This window comes from Chiroxiphia lanceolata, chromosome Z (assembly GCF_009829145.1).
Source record: "Chiroxiphia lanceolata isolate bChiLan1 chromosome Z, bChiLan1.pri, whole genome shotgun sequence".
In the NCBI taxonomy this organism is placed as follows: Eukaryota; Metazoa; Chordata; class Aves; order Passeriformes; family Pipridae; genus Chiroxiphia; species Chiroxiphia lanceolata.
This window is the reverse complement of record NC_045671.1, coordinates 7350204-7373051: the sequence shown is the minus strand read 5'-3', so window position 1 is coordinate 7373051 and position 22848 is coordinate 7350204. Positions and strand designations below refer to the sequence as shown.

Sequence of the window (22848 nt, the reverse complement as noted above, 5' to 3'; positions counted from 1 at the left end):
ACAAATAATAAATAACAAAACTCCATCTTTTTGGTGGCATGTTGTATTTCTGCTCAGTTGCCCTGCCAGACCCTCTGACTTTAAAATATTTTAGTGTCCTGCACTTTCCACCCAGTCCAAGCACCAGACTCTCCTCAGACATTTAGCACTGACATTAATGCAAATGCCTCCAACTCACTGGGCCCTTTGGGGCAAAACATGACATCCTTGGCTTTCAATCACATAGCAGAGCTGATATATTTGTATGCACAAAACTGGAAATAATAAAATATCAGTATTCAGGTGCTAATCCGCATTAATTTGCATTCTGTGAAGTCTACAAGAAACTTGTAATTGGTTGTCTTGAAGGGCAGCTGAGTATATTTGGTATTTTGTTTATTTATTAAAAAAGACTTTAAATTATACATACAAATGCTGCACAGATTTGTATTATATCTCTCTTCTAATTGTTGTTGGACCCTTGCTTGCATTCCTAAATTCTAATGTTTTGGGTCTGATTGACTGCCTTGCACTCTGTGTGCACAATACATATCTATTGTTAGCATTGCCAGAGTGCAAATTATACCTTTCTTTCCATCAGTGGATTCCAAATTGCCCTGTTAAACCACTTATACGGCAGTGCTTTTGCTATCCTTAACAAACCTGGCTTCTGTAATTAAAAAAAAAAAAAACAAAAACGCAACAAGATTTTTGTGAAAGGTCGCAAAGGCTGGAGGAGTTTAAATTCAGTCTGTTATTGAAATTAATGCACAGGTCTAGCAAAAGATATGTGGGTGCCTGATACACTGCTGTTCTGATGTGCATAAACCCTCAAATGCTTAGCTGCCTAGATGAACCTCAGTGCAAAGATACTCCAGGATGTAAGTAGGATTGTGATGTCTGTTACATAATATCCACAAGTATAACAAACCCACTAGAATTTGCTTGCACTGGGTTGACAAATGTAAATTACAGTTGCTTGCTTTCTTCAGAGTTTTATCAGACTATAATCACTTGCCCAGCTTAATTGAAAAATCACTTACGTTTATAGCTGTATTTAAACATGTTTTGTATTTAAATGACAGCTTTTGATGTACAACCATTTTTTACAGAAAGTAGTTGGTTTTTATCTGTGTTTCTGTAAAGATATTTCAAAAACTCTCATCAAATTTCCAGTGGTAAGTAATATCCCATTCAGTGCAAGGTGAAATGTTTTACATCAAATCTCCTGCTGTGTAATGGCCAATCAAAGACTATTTATAGTGGCTGAATGGATTTTTTGGCTCCGTATTCAAAATTAAACATTTTCAAACCTTAACATTTAATGTTTTTTGCCACTCTTCAAGTTGATTTTATGTAACCCTAGATGCTCACAACTACTTGATACTCTGAAGTGACTCATTTTATGCTGAGGATCCTGCAGGCAGTAGTTTTACATTTATTACACTTGTGTAGATGGAATGAAATGTAGATTTGATAGCAGATCCGTGTCTGTCTTCTGGTAAACATTTTGTTGGGTTTGGCTGTATGTCCATCAGTGTGGCGTCTGTTTCTGAGGGAACACATTTATCAAGGGAAATTGTTCAGCAAAGATAAATTTGGGTAATTTACAGGAAATTATTTCTCTTATTGCAGTTATCCAGTAAGAAGATCTCATGCCAGCAGCCATCTCTTGAGCTAGATGGCTCCTACCTGGGTGTTGGGGGACCTTGGACTCTTCATAAGAACTGCAGACCACTAAAGGCTGGAAGCCCAGCCTGTGTTGCATTGTCTCAGCCTTGCAGGAATAACCCCCATTACAGGACTGAAATCCATTGCAACCATCAGGAGTGTCTGAAGGAATATCTGATGGAAAATGACTTGCACAGAAAGTGTAACAACACTGTGATTTCCCCAGCCAAGCAGAGGAGCCCTCACCATGTAAAACAAGCTCAGGAGGTGGACCAGAAAGCAAATGAATTTCAGAGCACGTGCCCTCAGCAAGTGAATCATGGTTGTGCCTGCAGGCATGTGGGGAGCTCAGGGAGCATGGAAGAGAGCCGCTGTGTCAGCCAGGTACTTAGAAAACACTCTGGACCAGTACACAAAACCTGTGATCATTCCAGGCACTCTCGAGGTTTTGGGCAGAATCACAGCACGGACTCGGGGCCTAAGGAAACGGAGCTGGCTAAAAGCTTGCAGGAAGAAAGAAGGCAGAGGCTGCTTCTGCAAAAAATGGAGCTGGAAATTGAAAAGGAACGACTCCAACATTTATTGACTCAACAAGAAGCAAAACTTCTCCTAAAACAACAGCAACTACACCAATCCCGTATGGATTATAACAGGTGATTTTGAGACTTATAATTAAACTTAAAGAAAACTTCTGAAATTTCTAGTGAACACATGGGGGATAGTTGATTAAAGTGGGAGAATGGAACTGATAAGACAGGCAAGACTTGTGGCACAAATTCTAACAGTGATTTAGAGGAGAAGAAGACTTTTTAGTATGTTGGTATATACTGTTGGCAAACAGCATGACAGCTGTGGAAAGCAGCAGAGGAAAACGGTAGGTGGTAGAAAGAAAGGCACAAGACAAGCACTGCTAAAAGACTAGGTAAGAAAAAAGAAGCAGTAGAAGAAAATGAGACGTTGATCTTAGTGCAAACACTTGAAGGAATACAGACATTTTCCAAGAGAGCAGCGTGAGCGTGGATGGCATAGATTCATTCCCTCTTCTTTCCTTGGAGAGGTCAGTTTTGAAGTGTTGCACCCTCCTAGGTAGGGACTGTAAGGAATGTGTTTTACAGAAAAGATAGAGATCATTATGTGCATATATATATATATATATATATATATGGAATATATATTTTTTTTCCCCATGTATTTACGGAAAGGGAAGGGTGCTCTGTTTAGCAAGGACATTTTCTTTCCAGTGGTGGTTGTGAAAAGGAGAATGCTGAGACTGAGCCACGGTACATGCTTAAAACTATAAGAAGAAAAAGGCAGCAACCATAGAAATACATGATGTGGCTTGAAAGGCCCTTGAGCTTATTGCAGAAGGTTAAGTAACACGTTTCTGATAGTGTAAATAGAGTCTCTGAGAAAGGAGACAATGGGAACAGGTTAAAACAAGTTAAATTAGCCAGTGTAACTGAGTTGAGTACTAGCATTTCAGCATTAGAAAGGGAAAACAATAGGGAAGAATGTAGCAGTCTTTTAGGAAAGGCAGTAGGAGTGTTTCACAAGGATGCATATTTCTGTACAGTTCTAATATGGCAACTGCTGACAGCATCCCATGAGAGTCTGCATTACATGACCCACTTCCTACGTTCATATATTATAACCACCATGGAGGAATATATCACTTTCTCTTCTTAATTCCAGCCCTTGGTTACTTTTAAAACTGTAAAAGAAAATACTGTAATCTAGATGGTCTTTTGTTTGCCTTCTTGGATTGTTGTTTACATTGAAAATATTGTGTTTATAGGGCTTTAGAAGTACCTGTCTTTAAGGCAATCACAGTTGTGTGTGTTGAAAATTACTGAGGTCACTAACAAAGGATTATGACTTCAGGTGAGAATTAAGTAGGAACAGATGGATTCTTAATCATCAAATACCTTAATTCCATGCATGCATCCCTCTTATGAAAAACAAGTAGATATGAAGGACACACAAACTTTTGGAGTTGGTTGTGAGTTTTTTGGTGGTTTTTTTTTTCCCAGTGGGAATTTTTCAGGATTCAAGGCATCATAAGTCCAGAAAAAAATAGACCTTAAATATCTACAGTGATGTCCTCATTATATCTATTTTAGCTATTTTTTTCTGAAAAAAACCCCTCATGGTTTACAGAGCTCTAGTTACCTAAAAAGAATTCTATGAATTAAAATCATATATGATCAATCTGAGGACTCAGTATTTTTGTGATCTCTTTTCAGAGGTGCACCTGAAGGCAGAATATAGTGTGCTTTCTCTTAAAAATGTTTCAGTATCTTTAGAATTAAATAGTTGATATTTACAGGTAAATCTCTTACACATCACAGTTCTGTTTCAGTTCCAGGTATATAATTCACTTTTGCACTTGGTAACAGGGCAGTTTTCTATACTACTAACAATAAAAATGAGTTTAGCTAAGCTCAAATACCCTTTGCTTCATTGTCAGGAGGTTCTAACCTAGTTAGGACATCATGACAGTTTAAAAAAACCAATACAACAAAAATCCTATTCCAGACAGTGTTTATTTTTGTCTGTCCTTCTGCCTGGGCAGAGTGCTGGTTAAAGTCCATTCCAAGCTACTGAAAGTATTGTCATTGAATGACAAATAAAAGGTCTGACCATTTGCAATTATTGGCTATTAACTTTTCTGATCTTTTAGCTAAAGTATGAGTTGATCCTTTTTTTTCTGCCGTGCTGCATCATAACTGCAATCTAATTGTCCACATTTCCCTATTTAACCTCAAGTGAACATAGTACTTTCAGTTTGCAGTTTCTGTCTCTGTGAAATAGTTGCTCAGCTGTCAAAAATGGTGTGTGTGCAGGCAAAGGGGTAGTTCAGTGACTCCTGATGCCAGCCTCACTGGAGTAGACTAGTAAGGGCAAAGCCTGGAAACAGGAATTTTATTCAAGTAAAAAAGTAGTGCCACTGTCTTGGCTTTTCTGTCTTCATTAGAGAGAAAGAAAAAGGTGGAGTAATCTATTAAAATTGTAGCATCATCTGAGGGCCCATAGTTTGAGGACACACAACCATCTGAAACAAATTCTAGATTTTATGCAGCTTAGGCATGATGCCTTTGAGCTCTGATGCTGAAACTGTAATCTGAGCCCAACAGAGATGTTTTTTATTTGATACTGTGACCCTTTCCTTAAGAGAGCTAGTCCTTGGAAATCAGTAAATGAAACTTTTCTATCTGTTTCCCAGTTGGTAACCCTTGGAAGCAAAGGCACTGGACGTAAGTCAGCCTTTCGATACAAAAGTATATTTGAAGTGTGAAAACAATTGCAAAAGCATCTGCATTTAATGTGTTTAAGCACCCTGTTTATAGACACATAGGTCACCTTTTGTGGCAAGTTCCTGGCATGTTGATTTGACCAGCTGCAGAACCAACTAACTCATCTTTTTCAGGATTAGAGGCCACGTCCCTGGCTCAGAGGATGTGCCCATTGCCGAAGCACCCGGAGAACTTGCTCTGATGATGAACGGCAGCAGCATGGGGCTGAGGTAATTTCTCTCTTCACTTCTAAGTGCTTCACAGGGTCGGTATATCTTCTTGACAGTGTGCTGTTGCCTGCCAAGTGTATTTGTTCATGTGTTTGTTTCAGATTAAGAGCTTTTTTCTGCAGGAAAGGTAAAATTCATTGACTGCTGTGTTTTATGAGTCAACTCAATAGTTATGATGACCAGTTATTACTCAAGGTTTAGGGTCTGACTTCCTGAAGAGGTCTCAGGTTTTGTGTGTCACCTCTTAGCCCAGTGCAAAATGGAATGTTCTCAAAATCTTAGCTTTTTTTCTTTGTTCTAGGTGCTGCTTGTAATTTTTTTAATTAAAATTGGAACACCTCTTTAGCCTGGATTTGGACCTGCTGTAAATAATATACTATTTCTTAACTCTCAGATCTTTTACAGTTGGTGACAGATACTTGTTTTTTAAATATTGCTGCGTTGCACCTCTGCTTTGGTGAGATCAGAGCAAACCACCACTGAAATAACTGGAAGTAGAGTTAAGCCAATATTTAGCTTATAATCTCCATCTTGCTTGCTATTTAAAACTTCAATCAATACAGTATTGTACTTTCTTTCTGTCCTACCCTGTCACATTTCCTGTTAACACTGGAAGAAGATTCAGGCATATTAGAAAAGCAACAAATAAAAGCTGTGGATTTGGCAGAGTTTTTCTCCTTTTCTCAGAAAGTAACAGCTTATTGTTCTATGCTGTAACTACAGGTATCCTTTTGACCAAAGAATTACCTCTTTCATAATTACCTCTTTGGACAAGAGGAGCTGTGGTTTGAATAGCCCTTTTTTTAAGTGACGAGAGAATACCTTAAAATAATAAACGTTCTTCTCTGTTATGAGAATACTGGAAGAACGGATAATTTATTTATGAACTAAGGGTCCAATACTTTCTTTTTTCTTTTTTTTTTTAATTTTGTTATACTGATTTTATTTTATGAGATCTTCTTCACTGAAAAGGGATAAGGCTTTTTTCTCCAGAACAGCAGGAGTTTGTAGTTTCCTTGGAATACTTCACTGCTTACCCAGGTGTTTGGTTGCTGTGAGTTACTGTCATATCCTCCTTGTAGTCTGATGCTTTTTTCTTTCACTTTTTAGAGTATTATCACTGTAACAAAAAATCTGGAGAGTCAGGACATGTTTAAGATGCAGTAGCATTAAGCTCCTTGGAGGAAAAAATGTAACCTAGAACATCTGTAGGGCTTCTGGCAACAGTTTACCAAAAATCTGCAAATATCTACATAGCCTAACAGGGAAAATTTGTGCTGTTAACAAAATGAGAGTTCCAGATTTCAAAAGGTTCCCTACCCTCTCTTCATTCCCCTGGTTTAATTTACTGTAATTTTTCAAAGTTAATGTCTGTTCGAGCAGTCTCAAGTTGCCTTGCCAGCTGGTTGCAAAGTTTGGCAGCAAAACACTTGGAAGTTTTTCTTCCTATATGCCATCCTCAGTTTCGCAAAGGTTACCAGATGAATGGTCCCTAAATAATTTACTCTAATGTAAGGCTTAAAGAGGCTGCAGAAGACAAGTCCATTTGTCTCTTTTATGCATTTGAATATGTAAGTGATGTTTTCTTCAGTATAGAATCTGCAAGTGTGTGGCTAGAGCTTAGAAAGAAGGAAGAGCTGGTAGGCATAAATCTTTTTTTTAACTGTCTCTTTTTTTTTTTTTTTTTTCATTTTCTTGGTGCTGTTATTTGTTTTTTAATTGACCTGTCAAACAGTTCTTGTTACGGCAAATGCTAGCAGAACGCTAATGGAAAATCAGCCCTCTCTGACTTCCAGTTCATACATGAGAGCTCCTCTAGCAAATCTCACAGCATGAAACTTGATTTCAGTCTTCAAATAAGCAAAAAAACTTAGCTTAAAAATATCCTGATATTTTAAAGGAAATGGTGAAATTCCTTTAAAATACTAAACTTGATGAAGTGAGATATTGGAGTTTAGAAGTAAAATAAATAATATAATCAAGAACTGAAAAACATTGGGGTTTTTTTATAATTAACAGCTCATTTTGAGTTAATTATCCACAATTACAAAAATCTAATTGCAATTTATCCTGTACTATCTGTGGGAAGAATTGTAGGCAAGGGAATGTACACACTGCCAGGCATAAATGCTATAGGATGGGTACAAATAATAGACGAACCCTTAATGAAAAAGAAAAGCAAATAGGAGCGTGCAGCTGTGCCAGGCTATTGAAAGGTAATTGTAGCCAGAAATGAGGTATGTAGTTTAAAAGGCATCTTGTCATCTCCTGTAGGGATTAATTTTTTCCCTCATTGAAGAAAGGAGAAAAAGAGTTCACAAGCAAATATAGTAGAGTTTGATTTCTGATACAGGCTTTCCTTATAGTCTGTCAGTGAAAATGAAAACTTTTGTCTCAGGGGCTACTACAGACAAATTTTCAAATGGATGCGTGTTTTCTCTTCTGCTACTAAGGTCTTTTTGTTGCCTTAGTCAGGAGGCACTGTCCATCTCAGCCTATTTGGACATCTATTCTGGTATGAATTTGCAGTGTTGAATTTGTCACTTCCCTGATGGGTATGTTGAGAAGAAATGTGACTGTACCTTTGCCTGCTTGCAGCTGGGCTGGCATGTGGGACCTGAAGGTCTTCAGAAGCAAGATCTCCAGTTCTCTAAGGTGCAGCAGTCAGAGCAGGTTTTATTGAGGACGGTTTTCAGTAGCTCAGAGTGCTCCTGTGTGAGCCCACATTCAGTTTTTAGCTATGGAGATAGCAGCTTGTGCAATTAATGGCAAGTTGTCTGTATAATTTCTTTTCAAGTCTGCCCCAGTGTGCGAGATGTTTTAAAATATTCAAAATAAAAACATAACCTGATGCATTCGTTCAGCATAAAACAGCCTTTTACAAAGCGCTTTCCATCTCCCAGATGCAGATGCTTGGTACATGCTCAAGTACCCACTCCATGCTTATTCAGTAGGATCAGTACACCCAGCACCTGCTTTTGTGTGTGCTCCTGACATCTGCATCTGGGAAAGGAATTCTAAAACTCTTCTCCTCTTTATTTAATCTTAACTTTGGATCTGAATGGCGTGGAAATAAGACCTGTTTAATGGCACCAACTAAAGAAGACACGGTTTTCTACTTCGCAAGCACTCCTCCCCAGAGCTCTGCTGTGTGTGCCTAAATCTTAGCATACAAGATACCCCGGTTTTCTGACTCTTGGGTTCCCTATACAGCTCTGCCAGTATGGCTTTTTACTACCTTCTCTCTAGCGCACATCTCTGCCTCAGATTTCACACGATTCTGCCACTGAACCTCTACGCAGACCTGTGCAAAGTGTTATAAATAGGAATTGTTGGATACAGCAACTATTGAATGTGTTTACAGCTATCTGCAGGCATTCTTTCAATGTGTGCTACCTGGTGAAAGGATTTCTTTCCCGGTGCATTAAAGATTTGCAGGTGGAATTTACCACCCTTAATTTCATTGAAGGCTCTTTATGTTTAAGTGCTTCATTCTGTATCACCTGTGTGTGTTTTTTTCCAGTTTGTATTTTTAGTTAGTTGAAAATATCAAAGACAGAATTCAGCAGCACTTCCCCTCTACTTGGATGCTCATTGCTATGGTGATAGTTCCAGGAGGGAATGCTGTCAGGGGTCTTTCAAAAGATTTTTATGTTTATGGTGTAACTATTTTTATTATCTAGTAAGAGAAGGTGACAATTATCTGTTGCTCCTTGTTTAATGCTTTGTTACGAACTCTCTTTTTTTCTGAGGCTTGTAAGACGTGCAGGAATCTTTCTGTGGTGATGTGCAAGCACACTTACATGCTTTTGTTCAAATATTCAATGCAATTAAACAGACCTGCAGAGGAACACAGACTTGCAGCTCCCCCTACTGTCCCAGGCATATCCAGGTTTGTTCACACAATCCCTCCCTGTAATTAATTTAAAAATAAAATGAAAATCACATGAAATCTCATGGCACTGCTGCCTCTGACCTGACTTGTGCTGGCCCCATTCCTCCTGTTTTTGAGAACAGATTTTTAAAAACAATAGTAGCACCCATTTTGTTTCCTGTTTGCAGCTTTCTTGTCAGTTCCTCATTCTGTTGTGTGTCACCTCCTGTTACTCTTGTCCTGAACCTCTGGAGGAGGAACCATCATCAGAGCTACATCTGGCTCGTTGGCCAAGACCTTCCAGGCTCCAGGTCATCTATGAGTTGTCCTTAGTCTCTTGAAGTGTGTCTATATAGGACTTGGCCAACTTTTAGGAATGTACTGTATGCAGTTTGTTGGAATTTTTTTTCATCTATTTGCTGTTTTGGCAGACTGGCACATTAAATTGGGATGAAATCAACTGTGCTTGCAAATGGCCCATAAAATCTGTGTATCTGGAAGCTGCTTACCCACTTGTTAGTGCTCCTTTTAACACCCAAGTTACTTTCTTGTTCCAGATAATTTTACACTGAAGTTTGCATCATTTTTAGATTGGATATTTGTGGAGCGAACGCTTGTTTGGCCGGTAAAAAAAAGTGCTTGCAGATCTGCCAATAGTGTGCACGCTGAATTAGGTGCAGATATGAGTTTTTCTTTCTCTCGTGGTGTTGTCTGGCTATATATAGGCACAGCATCCTTCCAACAGATGGCTGCAGGAGTCTGCTGTGACGTATGGGAGAGTACAGTCAGAGTCAGACACACATTTTGCTTCATTAGTACCACGTGCAGACTCCGAAGGTAGTACCTTTTCTTGCTCAGGGCGAAGGCTTCTGTTCTGATGTGGTTACTAAAAGCTTACTACTGCATGGGGGGGGGTGTGTGTGTGTGTGGCAATTTTTTACTTATATCTATGCATGCATTTAATTGTTTTTTTGTTAGGGTAGGCAGTGATCCTTATCAGACCAGGGAGAAGGGAGTTCATTTCTGCTGACCTGGTTCCTTCACTAATCTAATTTTCAGGTTTACTTTCAACTGCGACAGTGATTTCAAGCTGCCTGTCTAACATTTACCTGAATTATGCTGATTCTGTTCTCATGATCACGTCTGCTGCACACAGCAGTATTACATCATTTCCATTGCAGTCCAGAGTAACCTTGAGCAGGAAGCCTACTGACAGACCAGAGGTATAAGATCTAAGCAGGAGACACCACAGGTAGTTTCTGTAGGCAGATGCAGCCAACCTGTAGGTGAGATCTTCCAAAAGCACAGAAGCTCAGGTGTTAGAAACACTGCTAAGCATAGGAGAGCAGTCAGTGAAAACAGGCTTGTTAACACTCAAGCGCTTTGGTGTTTTCACAAAACTTGCATTTCCTACCAGTCTTCTGCATAGGTATAGTTCTGCAATAGCACACATCAAAACTGGAAATGCTCAGAGATTTTTATTTTTTGTCCTTTGGGTTGAAATATTTAAAATGCATGCATCTCCTGAAGGAGTTTGTTCCTTGCCAACGCTTGCAGACAGTGAGAGACATTTTTGCAAGTCATTTGCAGATGCCTCCTTTACAGGAAAATGTAGACACTGTTAGTTTACTGCCTGAATTGAATTTTGAAAACCTGAATTCTATTTTTATAAATTGGAGTGGATTACTTTTTCAGACGTATCATTTTGTTACTTTTTATTTTTATATGTAATCTTGGGTGAAGAGAAAATTATGTTTGATTTAGATATTCATATGTCCCAGAAATTTATGACTTGGAAAAGTTAGGAGAAATCTTATAAAACAAAATGTTCTGGAAGATAGTTTTAGATCAGGGAATTCTAAACCCACCCGCGCAACTTTCATGCCATTTAAAAGCTTATATCAGAACTGATGGGGCAGGACTAAGAACAAAAGCTATTGGTATTGCAAAGTTAAGCGAGAAATCCTCTGTACCCTGCTGTTCTGGCCGTGATCACAGCTGCTCTAAGCTAAAACCCACTCCCCCGCCCCTCTTGTGACCTTGGCTGCACTTCAGCACACAGAGAATTGAAAAAAAAGGCGAACTTCAGTAAATGTTAGGTTCTGCCACTTGCAGATGTGCAGACTACGTGTAAAGATAACGGCACACGTGCTCTCGCTTGCGCTCCAGCTCTCGCTGTCTCTGATGTGGACTTGGTGTATTTGCCACTGAATTATTCTGACATAAAACTTCCCCGACCGTACTGTGTATGGAGTTGAACTCTGTGCCTTGGCATGAGTGCTGAGGCTTTGCAGAACTACCCATTATATTTATAACAGTGCTAATTTTTGAGAGCCACACAGAGAAAATTTTAGATTCAGCCCAGCTGATTTGTTCTTCACACTGCTCCTGCGGTGAAGAGGATTGATTTTTGTGTTTCTTTTGATATTTGGCTTCATTTCCTCTGGTACTCAGTGCTTCAGGCCTTAATCCTTTAACCTTGAATGCGAGCATCAAGGCTTCAGGAGGGATCAGGCCTTTTGATGGAGAGAGAACGTCTTTTGTTGTACCAAATGGTTGGGAGTGGTATAAGGCGAGACAGATCTCCAGACAGTATGTATTTCTCTATGGTGTTAGAAGACTATAAACAGAGGGTGGGTTTAGTGGGGATTATAAATAATCTGGAGGAAGGTGGGGTATTAGAAGCAGCGGAAAAGAGTTAATGACTTTTTCTTTAACATTTGACCAATAACCAGTCTATCATGACAGATGTGTACTGGGTTGCCAAATGCTATAGTCTGATTTGGGTAATGGTTCAAAGCTCAGCGTGTCATGGAAATGGCAGTGTGGTCCCTGATGGAGCAGGGGAAAAAAACCTTTTCAGCTTCTCAAAGGGCAGTATTTGTGGAAGCAGATGCTTGCTTGCCCTACCCAGCATAAAGAACAGTTCTGCGGGCAGCCGGGAGAGTTCGTACTGCTGGATTTTTATAGGATCATTAATTATATGTTATAAGGCAGCTAAGCATGGCATTCCTAACTCGATGAATTCCATTATGAATGGCCTTTTCATATTCCTCCTCTCATTATATTAAATGCATGTGACCTGAAGTTTAGCTAAAGTTATTGTTCGGGTTAACTTTCATTTAGTGGTTGCCCTAGTTTTAGAAACAGTATGATCTTTAGATTTTATGGAGAGACAGGTTTTTTTATGCATGTTTTTGCAGCACTATTTTAGATAATTTCATTTGAAACTAGGTAGGAAACTCTGTGAGGTGTCAGGGAAGGGATTTAGTCACTCCTTGATTTGCCTGGAGATTTCTGTACCCACTGGATGACAACATCCTGTTACACGGATTTGGCTATCATCTCTCTGCCAATAACTCTTAAACCCTCTGCTCTGTTCCGTTTAGTCGTGCATATCTGACTGCCTCCCTGACATATAATCCCAGTTGTTTTGCCTTCAGATCATTCCTAATCTGGCCAAAACAGAACTCCTTACTTTTTCTTCTGAATCTCTCTTCACTTCTGATTTTGATAACGCCACATCCTCCCTGCCAATCAGACTCCTAACCTTGGGGTCACTCCTCTTCTCTGTATGCATCTGGGCTGCTGACAGCTATTGCAGCTTCCTTCTTCTTTGCAGCTAAAACATCCTTTCAGTGTGTCAACAGTTAACCCCCTGCTCTAGTCCTTCCTTCATCTTGCACCTTGACTGCTCTAAAGTCGTCTTTCACTGCTCAATAGTCACTCACTTCCTTCAAAATAAGTTTTCCAAGTGGGTATCTTGGCTGTTTATTCAGATCTTGTCACCCTTACTTCTCTGAAACCTCTCTGACCAGTTGTCCACAGTATCAGTTCTGTTAAAAGTCATAAAGGTGTTTCTTATTTTATTTTCTCTGCGACCGTCTCTTCTTTAGTTCTTCAGTCATGTGTCAAAGTTTTGTTGGGTGTTGGATGAACTTTCAGCCATGCACTCTTACCACATTCCCTAATTCTATCTTTTGGCACCACTGAGTCATGTCATGACTACTTCTGCCTCCATCTGTCTGTTCTGACAATGTCTTTCGTGTTTTACATTTTAACTCTTTGAGCCTTTTTCTTCCCCCCTGAACTTTTTCAGAGTTTGAGTGCTTTTTTCCCTCCCTTACCTCAATCCTAATTTGTTGAGTTTCAGACTAATATATCTCTTTGCACTGACCACAAGGATGGTCTTTGCCTGGTAAATCCACCCAAAATCTAAATCGTATTGAAAAGATATCACTGGTGACCTAGAGATAAAAGTATTACAATTCAACTGCAGTGACAAATCATCAGGTCTTCTTTGTAGAAGAGTTTTCATATGGCTTCTAGCACACACAAGAGTTTGGAATAAAACAATGTCCAAATATCCTCAGTTTTCTGTCAATAGTGCCAGGCTTCACCTCTTAGTGTAACTACATGCCCTTCAGTTTGATCAGTGCGTAGTTAATCCTTTTTTTCCTTTTAACTCTGTGTACTCTTAATCTCTATTTACCTCTTGCATCCTTTTTGAGTAAATCATGTCTCTGAGAGATGGGCTAAATTTATATATCAGCTGTGGACTCAGCAGTGCTGAGATGGTTCGACAACATAAATAATGCAAACCTCTGGACCCACGTCAGTGTCAGAGTGGCACTTGGTGGCATCTGCTTTGGACAAACTTATAACAAACTTATGCAAAGGTAGACTTCCAAGTCCAAAAATCAGTAATGGTAGCTCTAAGAATCACTTATATCTGGACCAAAAGGGTTCCCAGAGGCTGGGAACTGGCAGCCCAGAGCCCACAGTTTTCACTGCACACAGCCTCGTGCCGGGATGTCTTCCCTTTGTTCTTTCTCTAGATACTGGACATCAGAGCATGCCAATACATATCTCAGTGATATGTGCCTCTTAGTGAGGCAATACTTTCTGTCTAGTTTCAATTCTATTATATCTGAATATATTCTGAATTTGAGTGCAAAAACATGTTCCATCTGCTCTGAAAACATCCTGGTTGAGTCAATATTTGGTGATGCTGTCAAATTCACATAAAATACATGCATTGAAAGGAAATCTTTAGTGTGTTGAGCTTTTTTTGTGGGGCCCAGGCCATGGCTTTTGTAGGTATATACCACCATTTAGGCATCCAAGTCTGTATTGGACTTGCAATAAATACCTGATTTTTCAATCACTAGCCATCAAACATGCTCTGTGAAATATGTACCCTCAGTGGATTTAAGGCAACTGAACTGGCCAGAATTGATATCTTAAATCTTTACCAAGAGCTACCCTGTCAAATCTGCATCTGTTGGGCATGGTAATCCACTAATCTGAGTAAAATCCAAAGTCTAACTTCTCTATTTATTTCTCTTCAGGCTATAGGATTTTTTTTTTTAAGCAGATCAATAAACAATCTCAGTGTTTTCATTTTACTAAGCAATATAATATAGATGAGTACTAGTGTAGTGGTAAATCATTAATATACTCTTTAATCATAGAGTGACCATGTCCCACAGATGTGATTTAATCATGGAAAAAAGTCTGAAGTGTGAAAGTGCATCAGGAGGGGTGTTACCAAGAGATCTATAATAGTGTATGACACCATTTTAAAAGATGGTGTAGTATGAGAGTATTTAGGATCTCATGCACATTTGTAGTTACAGACCTGGCAAAATTCTAACGTGATTGTTTTTATTACTATAAAAGAAAAATCAAAACCCATGTCAGGTTTGTCTTTGGCTGAGGACCCTGTGTGATTAATGGCTTTTTAGAATAAGAAAAGCATTGCAGCCTCCAGGTTCACTAGCCCCAAGATTTGTAAGATTTTGACACTAACAGACCTATAACCCTATAACCTAAAAACCTAAAAACCTGTAGTAACCTGTGCTTAGCATGCTTCATTCAATCATCATGGGATACAGATAAAGGTGATTAGAATAAGAGGACAGAAATTTCATAGTAGAAGATGGGTCCTGTAAGGGTGCTCCCACGTTGGTTTCAGTGGTAATGGTTCCTGTTTAGAGAAACCAGATTCAAGGACAGCAGCCTCAGAAGAACAGGCAATACAAAAACTCTATTTATGTGTATTATGCATTTATGGAACACTTTTCCTGCAACGCTGAAGGCCCAGAAGGTCACCTCAGGATCCTTAGGGATATGTGTGTTTGCCCACGTTAGTGGTTATTAATTTTCACTGCTATTAGTGAAAAAAGTTTGAAACTTTACATTTCTTCATTTGCTCACTTAGAAGCCAGGAGTGATAATTTATCCTTGCTGGTATCCTGAGTATTGAAAGTTAGCATCTATCAAGTGTAACTCTGTCCATGAACAGAAACAACTGTCTTTAACTGTTCTGATCCTCCAAAACTGCAAATTTTCTGTGCGTATATATATTCTCTTCATAATACCTGCACACAAGAGTGTAATCTTAAGTATCTGTTGCTCTAATTAGGAATTTCTTCAAAGTATCTTATTAGTAGGGCATACTGGAAACCTTGTGAGTATCTACTTTTCAATTCTTATTGTGTCCCTCCTGTGCTGTATTGTCACTTATCCTTAGCAAAGGATTGCTCCATGATGTGTCCATGATCAGAAAAAGGGCTTTTGCAATTGCTGCTCATTTACTGAAAGCTCCTGTTATCAACACCTATCAGCCTGTCTGGAAACTTCCGCAGAGGAGAGAATGCTTCTGTACTGATAGTGTGAGCAAAGGAAAACATGGGGTGGTTAACACCTGCACATCAGACCGATCTTGACCACAACCTGTTTTGCAGTGCAGCCCATCTCCTGTGAAGCCTTCTGTTCTGGATGAGTCAAATGGAGAAGAGATTGTTGTTCTTCTTCTGTGCTTCTATCACAACCAAATTGCAATCCAATCTGGTGCATGATGGGTATATTGAGAATGGGGCTGGCCCTCAGCCAAACACTAGTGACACTGGATAAGGCACTAAGGCATTCACTTTGCTGAAGAGCATGTGATTCTTCTTCTGAAGGAGAGAGTGATGCGGCTTGATGTACTGAAGAAGTTTGGATTTAGTTCAAAAACTTTGTCCTAAACAGGCTTTTGAATCATTCCTTGTGGTCCTTTCACTGGTGACAGCCAGGAAGGCTTTTCAGATATACAGACACTGTTTGGAAGGATTGTTTTTATACCTGTGACTTGACATTTACATGACTTCCTTTTGTGAAAGCTGACAGCAGTGCTTGCTGGAACGACAGCTGCTCTGCTCTGCTCTATAAGAAAGGCCAAACACACAATCACAGCATTTTGCCCTGCTAAAGCTTGACCAGTCTGTTTCCTGTGGCCATTTCTCTGTGACTGTCTGAAAACCTTTCTGCTGGAATTTTCTTTGAATTCAGAAGAGAGAAAAGCAATCACAGCTCATTTCACTGTTTATTAGGACAACTCATACATGTGGGAAACATGCTGGTAGGGAGTTGAAATGTAGTGAACTTAAAGCCGGAGGAAGGACAGGGCTTCAAAGGGAAGGCATGAATATAATTCTAGGTTAAATTTAGCTTAGTACTTGCTGCAAATGGACCTCTAACTGTGTATATTAAGTGAAGCCTTGACTTCATTGAAGATAAAGACAGTATTCTGATTGATTCAATGGGGCCAGGGTTTCACCTATGGCTGGTATGATCTAATAGGTCATTGCTAATTAAGAGCATATGTGGCCTCAATTCTTTCTGGCGGAATTAAATATCTGAGCACTAGTCACTGAGGGAATGGGAAGGGAACTGTTCTCTGAAAGAGTGGTCTGGAGAAGCCATGCTATGGATTGCTGTACCCTGGTACAGCTTGAGTGAAATATGGAAGAGTTTTTATCATAGTTAGCACTATAACTCCTCCAAGATGAGAGAAAAATAAACGAAATGCAGTAAGTCCAAGAGAGCCTATTCAATAGGGAAAAAACCCCAAAACAACAGAGAAACCTGACACAGCCATGGGCATTACTGGATTTGAGGGCATTGAGCCTGAAGGGTGCTGTAAGAGATGAAATCTGCATCACTCCCCAGCAATATATTGTCTGCATAATAATATGTAGATTGTAGGCAATCACTGTCTATTTTCTGTGATGAAAAATCCTTTTATTACAAGCAGATTTGATAATATTTATATTTCAGTTCCAGTACTCTCTTTTGCTGTTGTAGTGTTTCCCTACCTGTCCCTGCCCTCTTGCCTAAAAAATATGTGAGAAAGGAGATGGATGTGGTCCTGAAGGCAGTTGGTGTTCTGGAGTAGAGAAGGCCCTGGGGAGACCTGATTGCAGCTTTTTATGCTTAAAGGGGTCTTTTAAGAAAGATGGGGACAGACTTTTTAACAGGGCCTATAGCTTCTCAACTAAAAGGACATATTTAAATTAGATAAGATGAAGCAATTTTTCACCATGAGAGTGGTGAATCACTGGTACAGGTTGCTCAAAGAGGTGGTGGATGCCCCAACTGTGGAAACATTGAAGGTCTCTCTCAATGGGCTCTGAGAAACCTGCTGTAGTTAAAGATGTCCCTGCTCATTGCAGGCGAGTTGGACCAGGTGACTTTTAAAAGGTCCCTTCTAACCAAAACTGTTCTATGATTCTGTGATCTCAAAGCTTTAAATGAATATGCTCTCTAGAAAGGAAAGCAGCTGTTTCTTATTAACATGCACTGGATCCCAGCAGTGCCATTAACATGCTGATGCATCTAACATAAGCCTCAAAATGCCAGGTTTTATAATTGGCCAATGAAATCTCACTCTAGGCTTGAATATGGTCTTCAAGGTCCGTATTAGAAAAGGATTTTTTCCTGCTTCTTAAAGGGAGGAAAAAAGTGTTAATCTTAGATTTTTTTTCCCCTACCACTCTATGTTTCAATTAGATAGGCTTTAGATTTTTAAGAATGTGTTTTTAAGGTTGTTGATCATCTGATGAGAGCAGATTGGTTTTGTGGTGAGGAACAGAAGCGTGATGACATTCAGAGATGAGAGATTGTCCTGAAGGTCCCACTGTGCTTCTCCTCCTCACCTGCATCCCTCTTACTTCCCTTCCAGCTCTATGGAGCCATCCTGTGAATTTGTACCCCCTCATGAAGCAGTAGCTAGTAGACCAATCTCCCTCCTCTTTCCCATGTGCTGCTCTGCTGGCTCAGCCACTCTGACGTGTTTCTCCTCAGCTCCACTTGAGAGGACTAAAAGAGTTGTGGTTGCTCAGTAGACCACTACCATTTGTTTTCTGATGCACTCATCCAAAGGCTAGGGTGCTTTTTTTCTCCCTGCAGATATTTTTCTGTTTGCCATGCAGACAGCCGACTTCCCAAACAGCCCCACTTTGGAGCGGGTGGTTTTCAAAAGTGTGGTTTGATAACTTGATGTAAACTGATCTAAATTTGGAGCCCTGCAGAAAAGATGATCTTGTGATACATTGACGCCTTATCCTTTGTCCCAGCGCTTGTAATGCTGCTGCTTTGTACCGAGCTGACTCTGGAAGCTGATCTGGCTGAAAACACTCCCAGCCAAAGTGGCAGGGGAGGAAGCAATTTTCAACCTGTTTGTCAAACTGCGTCTGAAATGGCAATTCAGGTTCCAGCTACAAAAACGTATTGCTTGGGTTGTCTACTTATCACCAGTTTTGCATCATTAAGTGTTATGCATTCTTGGCCTGATATAATTGCAGCAGATTGCACACATGAACTGTTAATTATTTTATTTTTAAAACAGAAATTACGGAACAGGAAAATAACATTCCAACATGTTTGCTTTTGGAGCTAACCTACCACGGCAATCTGTTAGTTTGATAATGGTTAAACTCACAAGCCCTTGCCTCAGCAGAGTGCAGTAGGGTACCATTAAGGCAGCCATCTGTTGAACATACAGTACTGGAGGCATGAATTGCCTCACGTTCCGGGTTTCCGAGTAGGTCTAATGTAGTCTTGTTTCTCTGAATGCCACTGATCTGAACTGAAAAACGCGTGGAAAGATGAGAGTTCAGTGAAAGGTGAGCACCCAAAACTGGAATCGAAGACTGGGAACCCGTCAGAGGAGCGCCGGGTGTGGAGCATGGAAGAGATGGAAGCTTGTGGGCGTGCACATGCTGATAGTAAATGGGACTGGCAAGAGCCTGAGCTGCTGGGGTTGCTTAGCAATTCAATAGATCTGCAAAACTCCATTTGCAGACCAAGGCTGCCATTATGTTGGATTGATTCATCAGGATCAACAGCTAAAACAAGTTATATTCTATCAGAGTTTTCTTGCATTAGTTTAAAAATGAATTTAGTTGGCTCTAAGTGGACATTTATTTTAGTATCTTGAAGAACTGACTTTCCTCTATTAAAGCAGAATAATGTATCTATATGGTGCCCTAACTTGAACAGTACATAAAGATTAGTAAATAAGACCCCATTAAAAATACTTATAATGTAAGTAACATGGGTCCCAATAGCCTTTCTAATGTCCATTAATGCTTATTCTGAGGATCAGAGCTCATTTTACTGAGCCATTTAGTCAAACCGTGTGATTATTTAGAAAGTTAATTCATGCATACTAAAATCTAGCTTAAGTAATGCAGAGGGTAGGAGGTAAAACTCTATGGAGACGATAGTCCTTTTTGTTATTTAATGATCAGCCATAATTAACTTGCAAATTTGAAATAATTAGAACAAATTAAAGGTATTTAACTTTGCCTCCCTAAAGAAAAATTCAAATTGCACCAAATGCAGCTTTAAATTATTCAAGTCTCAGAGGTCTGTGCTGGGTTTTTTTACAATGCCTTTTCTATGATGAGAATACCAATCTGCTTTTTGTCAGAAAGCATCCTATCAAGTAATTGTTCTTTGTGTCTAATAAATGACAGCTATTCTTCTTTGTAAAAGTATTTCAGTCTCTGAAGACTACATCAGCATTTCCATGGCATTTTAATTCAATAAAACAAAAGGTTAATGTTTTTCTACTTTTTAAGGAATGCAAATACTAGCAGTATTCAATGGGTCCTGAATGACATTTAAAATTTGCCATTCACGCTCAGCAGGGATATCGCGATATGAGGTTCAGGCAAAGAGGAAAGAACGTTCAAGGTGTGTTTCCCTTTGTTGGTGGTGTACTTCAACATTCATAATGAGGCAGCAGTGCTGAGACTTGCTTCTTTTCTGGCGACACTACAACTCCTGCCTTGGTGTGTAGGTTAGGTGGGTTAATAAGGTCTTTACTTAAGACAGTCTTCTCTGTTTTGTAGTTTCAGGGAATAGCATGAAAATTCATTGGGTATTGTGGTGCCCTGAAGGAAGTCCTTCCAACCACGGTGCTTTTGAGTGATACAAAGGATTGTTGGATTTGAAAATAGACAAGATCCTCTTTTGTCTCTAAATCTCTCAAGATATAAATAACTGATTCCTTTGGACCATATGTTAAGTTTCAATTTCCAGGTTGCAATAGTCACATCATTCATTTTACTAATTATTCCGCAGGTGAATGAGTAAATATGTTCTGAAACAGATTTTTTTCCCTTATGTTTTCTTTGTTTAATTGTGGCATGTAGTTAATTATTGCACTATCCCTTTCCCTTCTTGGTCTGCACACCCTTCAGATTAAGTGTCATTTTAAGATTTGACACTCTATCCTTACTTGAGCAAAACTTCAGCTTGAGCTATCTTGTATTAAATACTAAACAATGAGGCTCTAACTAGTTGCTTATTGAGCCTATAAATGCAAATATATTTGCTTATGGTATTTACCATAAATTAGCTTCTCTGACTTCTTCATGGTGTCTGTTTCTGTTTGAATTGCCTCTGTCATTGCATTATTTAAAGCAGAACTCAGTATTCTAGAGGTAACTGCACCATGTAAAAGGTGTATGTGGTTTCATCTTCCTTATCTGCAAGCCAAAGGTCACTGTCTTCACAGGAGGACTGTAGGTTGTAATTAAATGTGCTTTAAAAACTCAGAAAGCATCCAAATAATGACAGCCTCGCTGTTTTTAAGTGCTGTTAATCATCCAAGTCCAGGCAAATGGAATTTCAGGTCCTGTATTATCAGAGAAATCTGGTCAAGTATTAGACCTGTAAGCCTCTTTAAGCAGCTACCAGGATCTAAAACCACATCTTGCTTTACTTGGGGTTGCAGGTATTAGTAGGTTAATAATTTCATATAATTCAAATAAGGTACTAATTTAGTTCACCATAAATTTTAAAAACACTTTGCAGTATTATTAGTGGTCACATGGTTTGAAGCCCTAAAGTAAACGGAGGTTATTCAGAGAAGTTATATCCAACACTTCAGCCAGTTATTATAGGTCATAAGCTATTATATACTGTTCTGCATTAATAATACAGGAGTAATACTAATTGTCCAACAGGCTCAGTGGGCCCTATTAAACAATGTCTTATACCGCACATGGATTTGAAACTTTTAATTTAGCTATCATTTTCTGACTTTCCCTCAGATCTACAATAACTTCAGTCCTGTAAGCTTTTAGGTAAAAGATTCATGTGATTCAACTCCACAAAGCTGTATCCCAAACTCAGCGACAGTCTTTGGGTTGCCAATGCAAAAGACACTTTTTTATGGTTTTAATTTCTTTTTATAATGGGGCTTTTTATGATGGGGACTGATGATGTGTACGTGTTGGGAATCCTCATTTAAACCAGTAGTTTAAACCAGAGAACAGAATTTGAAAGTAGTAGGTTGTCTTTACTGAGAGAAAGATGGGTCTCCATAACCTCTTGTCTGCCCAGAATGTCTTGAGATTTCTGTGTCTGCAGAGACCGAAGTCATGCTTCCTCCTTGTCACCAGATTTACCTCCAGGCTCTATCCATGCAGTGTTTACAGTCTTATGCTGAAGTTCATATAGAACCATAATGGTTCTGGTTAACTTTCTCTTTTCTTACTTCACTCAAAATTCTGCACTTGCTGCACCAGATGCTCTCCCACCAGTTTGTTTGCATATTCTCTATCCTCCTTAAAAGTGCCTCTGTTCATTCATCTCACCTCTTTGTCTCTCCTCTCATCTGTTTTCTTCTTGAATCAACTTGTCACCATCCCTGGAGGCTTTTAAAAAATATGTAGATGTACCATTTAGAGACATGGTTTAGTGGTGACCTTGGCGATGCTGCTTTATAGTGGAACTCGATGATCTCGAAGGTCTTTTCCAACACAAATGATTCTGTGATTCTATGATCCTCTTTCCTTTTGCAAACTACACTTTCAGATTTCTCTTCACATAGTCTTCTCTGTTTTCCCTTGATTCTAGCTGAGTGAGTGTTTTTTAAACTACTCTTTTTTACATTTGAGGTCCGTTGTGCTGGAGAAAGTACTTTGCATGTCTTCATCCCACTTATTCTGTCCTAACCACTTGAGAAATCCGGGACCTAACGTTTTAGGGAATGTGCCCAATGCTACAAAACTCCGAATACAATTGTCAGAGTGCTGCTGGCTGCTGCTAACCAAAAACTTCTGATAAAGTGGGTTGGTTACTTTTCAAGCCTTAGGCATCCTGCTTTCAGAAATGATAAATGGATTTAGCAAGAGCTCAACCAGCAGCATGGTGTTTATGCTTCTGGAGAGGGAAAGTAGGGTAGAGGGCTGGGTGCACCGTTATTGGGCTGAATGCATCATGAAATAGCTTGATCTTTCTTTCCTCCCAGTGTCCCGATGTTGAAACATGAAGAGTATTTACTGAGGACACCTCCAGTGAGCAAGAACTCCAGAACACGAGGGACCAGTCGTGGGAGCAGTTCGGGAAAGAAAATAGTTGGTTTTGGTGCAAATGTGGAAGATGGGAAAACCCTTCTGATACAGACCAAGAGGGAAGGCACCAAGTCCAGGAAAGGTAAGGAGAAGCAATACTGCGTTGC

General features: G+C 39.4%; 1 protein-coding gene across 4 annotated transcripts in view; it reads left to right on the top strand.

The window, feature by feature from the left end:
• Positions 1–22848, top strand: part of KIAA1328 (KIAA1328 ortholog) — a 171730-nt gene that overhangs the window by 114095 nt on the left and 34787 nt on the right. For all 4 annotated transcript variants that reach the window (XM_032675988.1, XM_032675989.1, XM_032675990.1 and 1 more), the window contains 3 exons: positions 1615–2303; positions 5078–5173; positions 22639–22823. In XM_032675988.1, coding sequence (XP_032531879.1) covers positions 1615–2303; positions 5078–5173; positions 22639–22823 — 970 coding nt within the window. The remainder of the gene's footprint in view (positions 1–1614; positions 2304–5077; positions 5174–22638; positions 22824–22848) is intronic.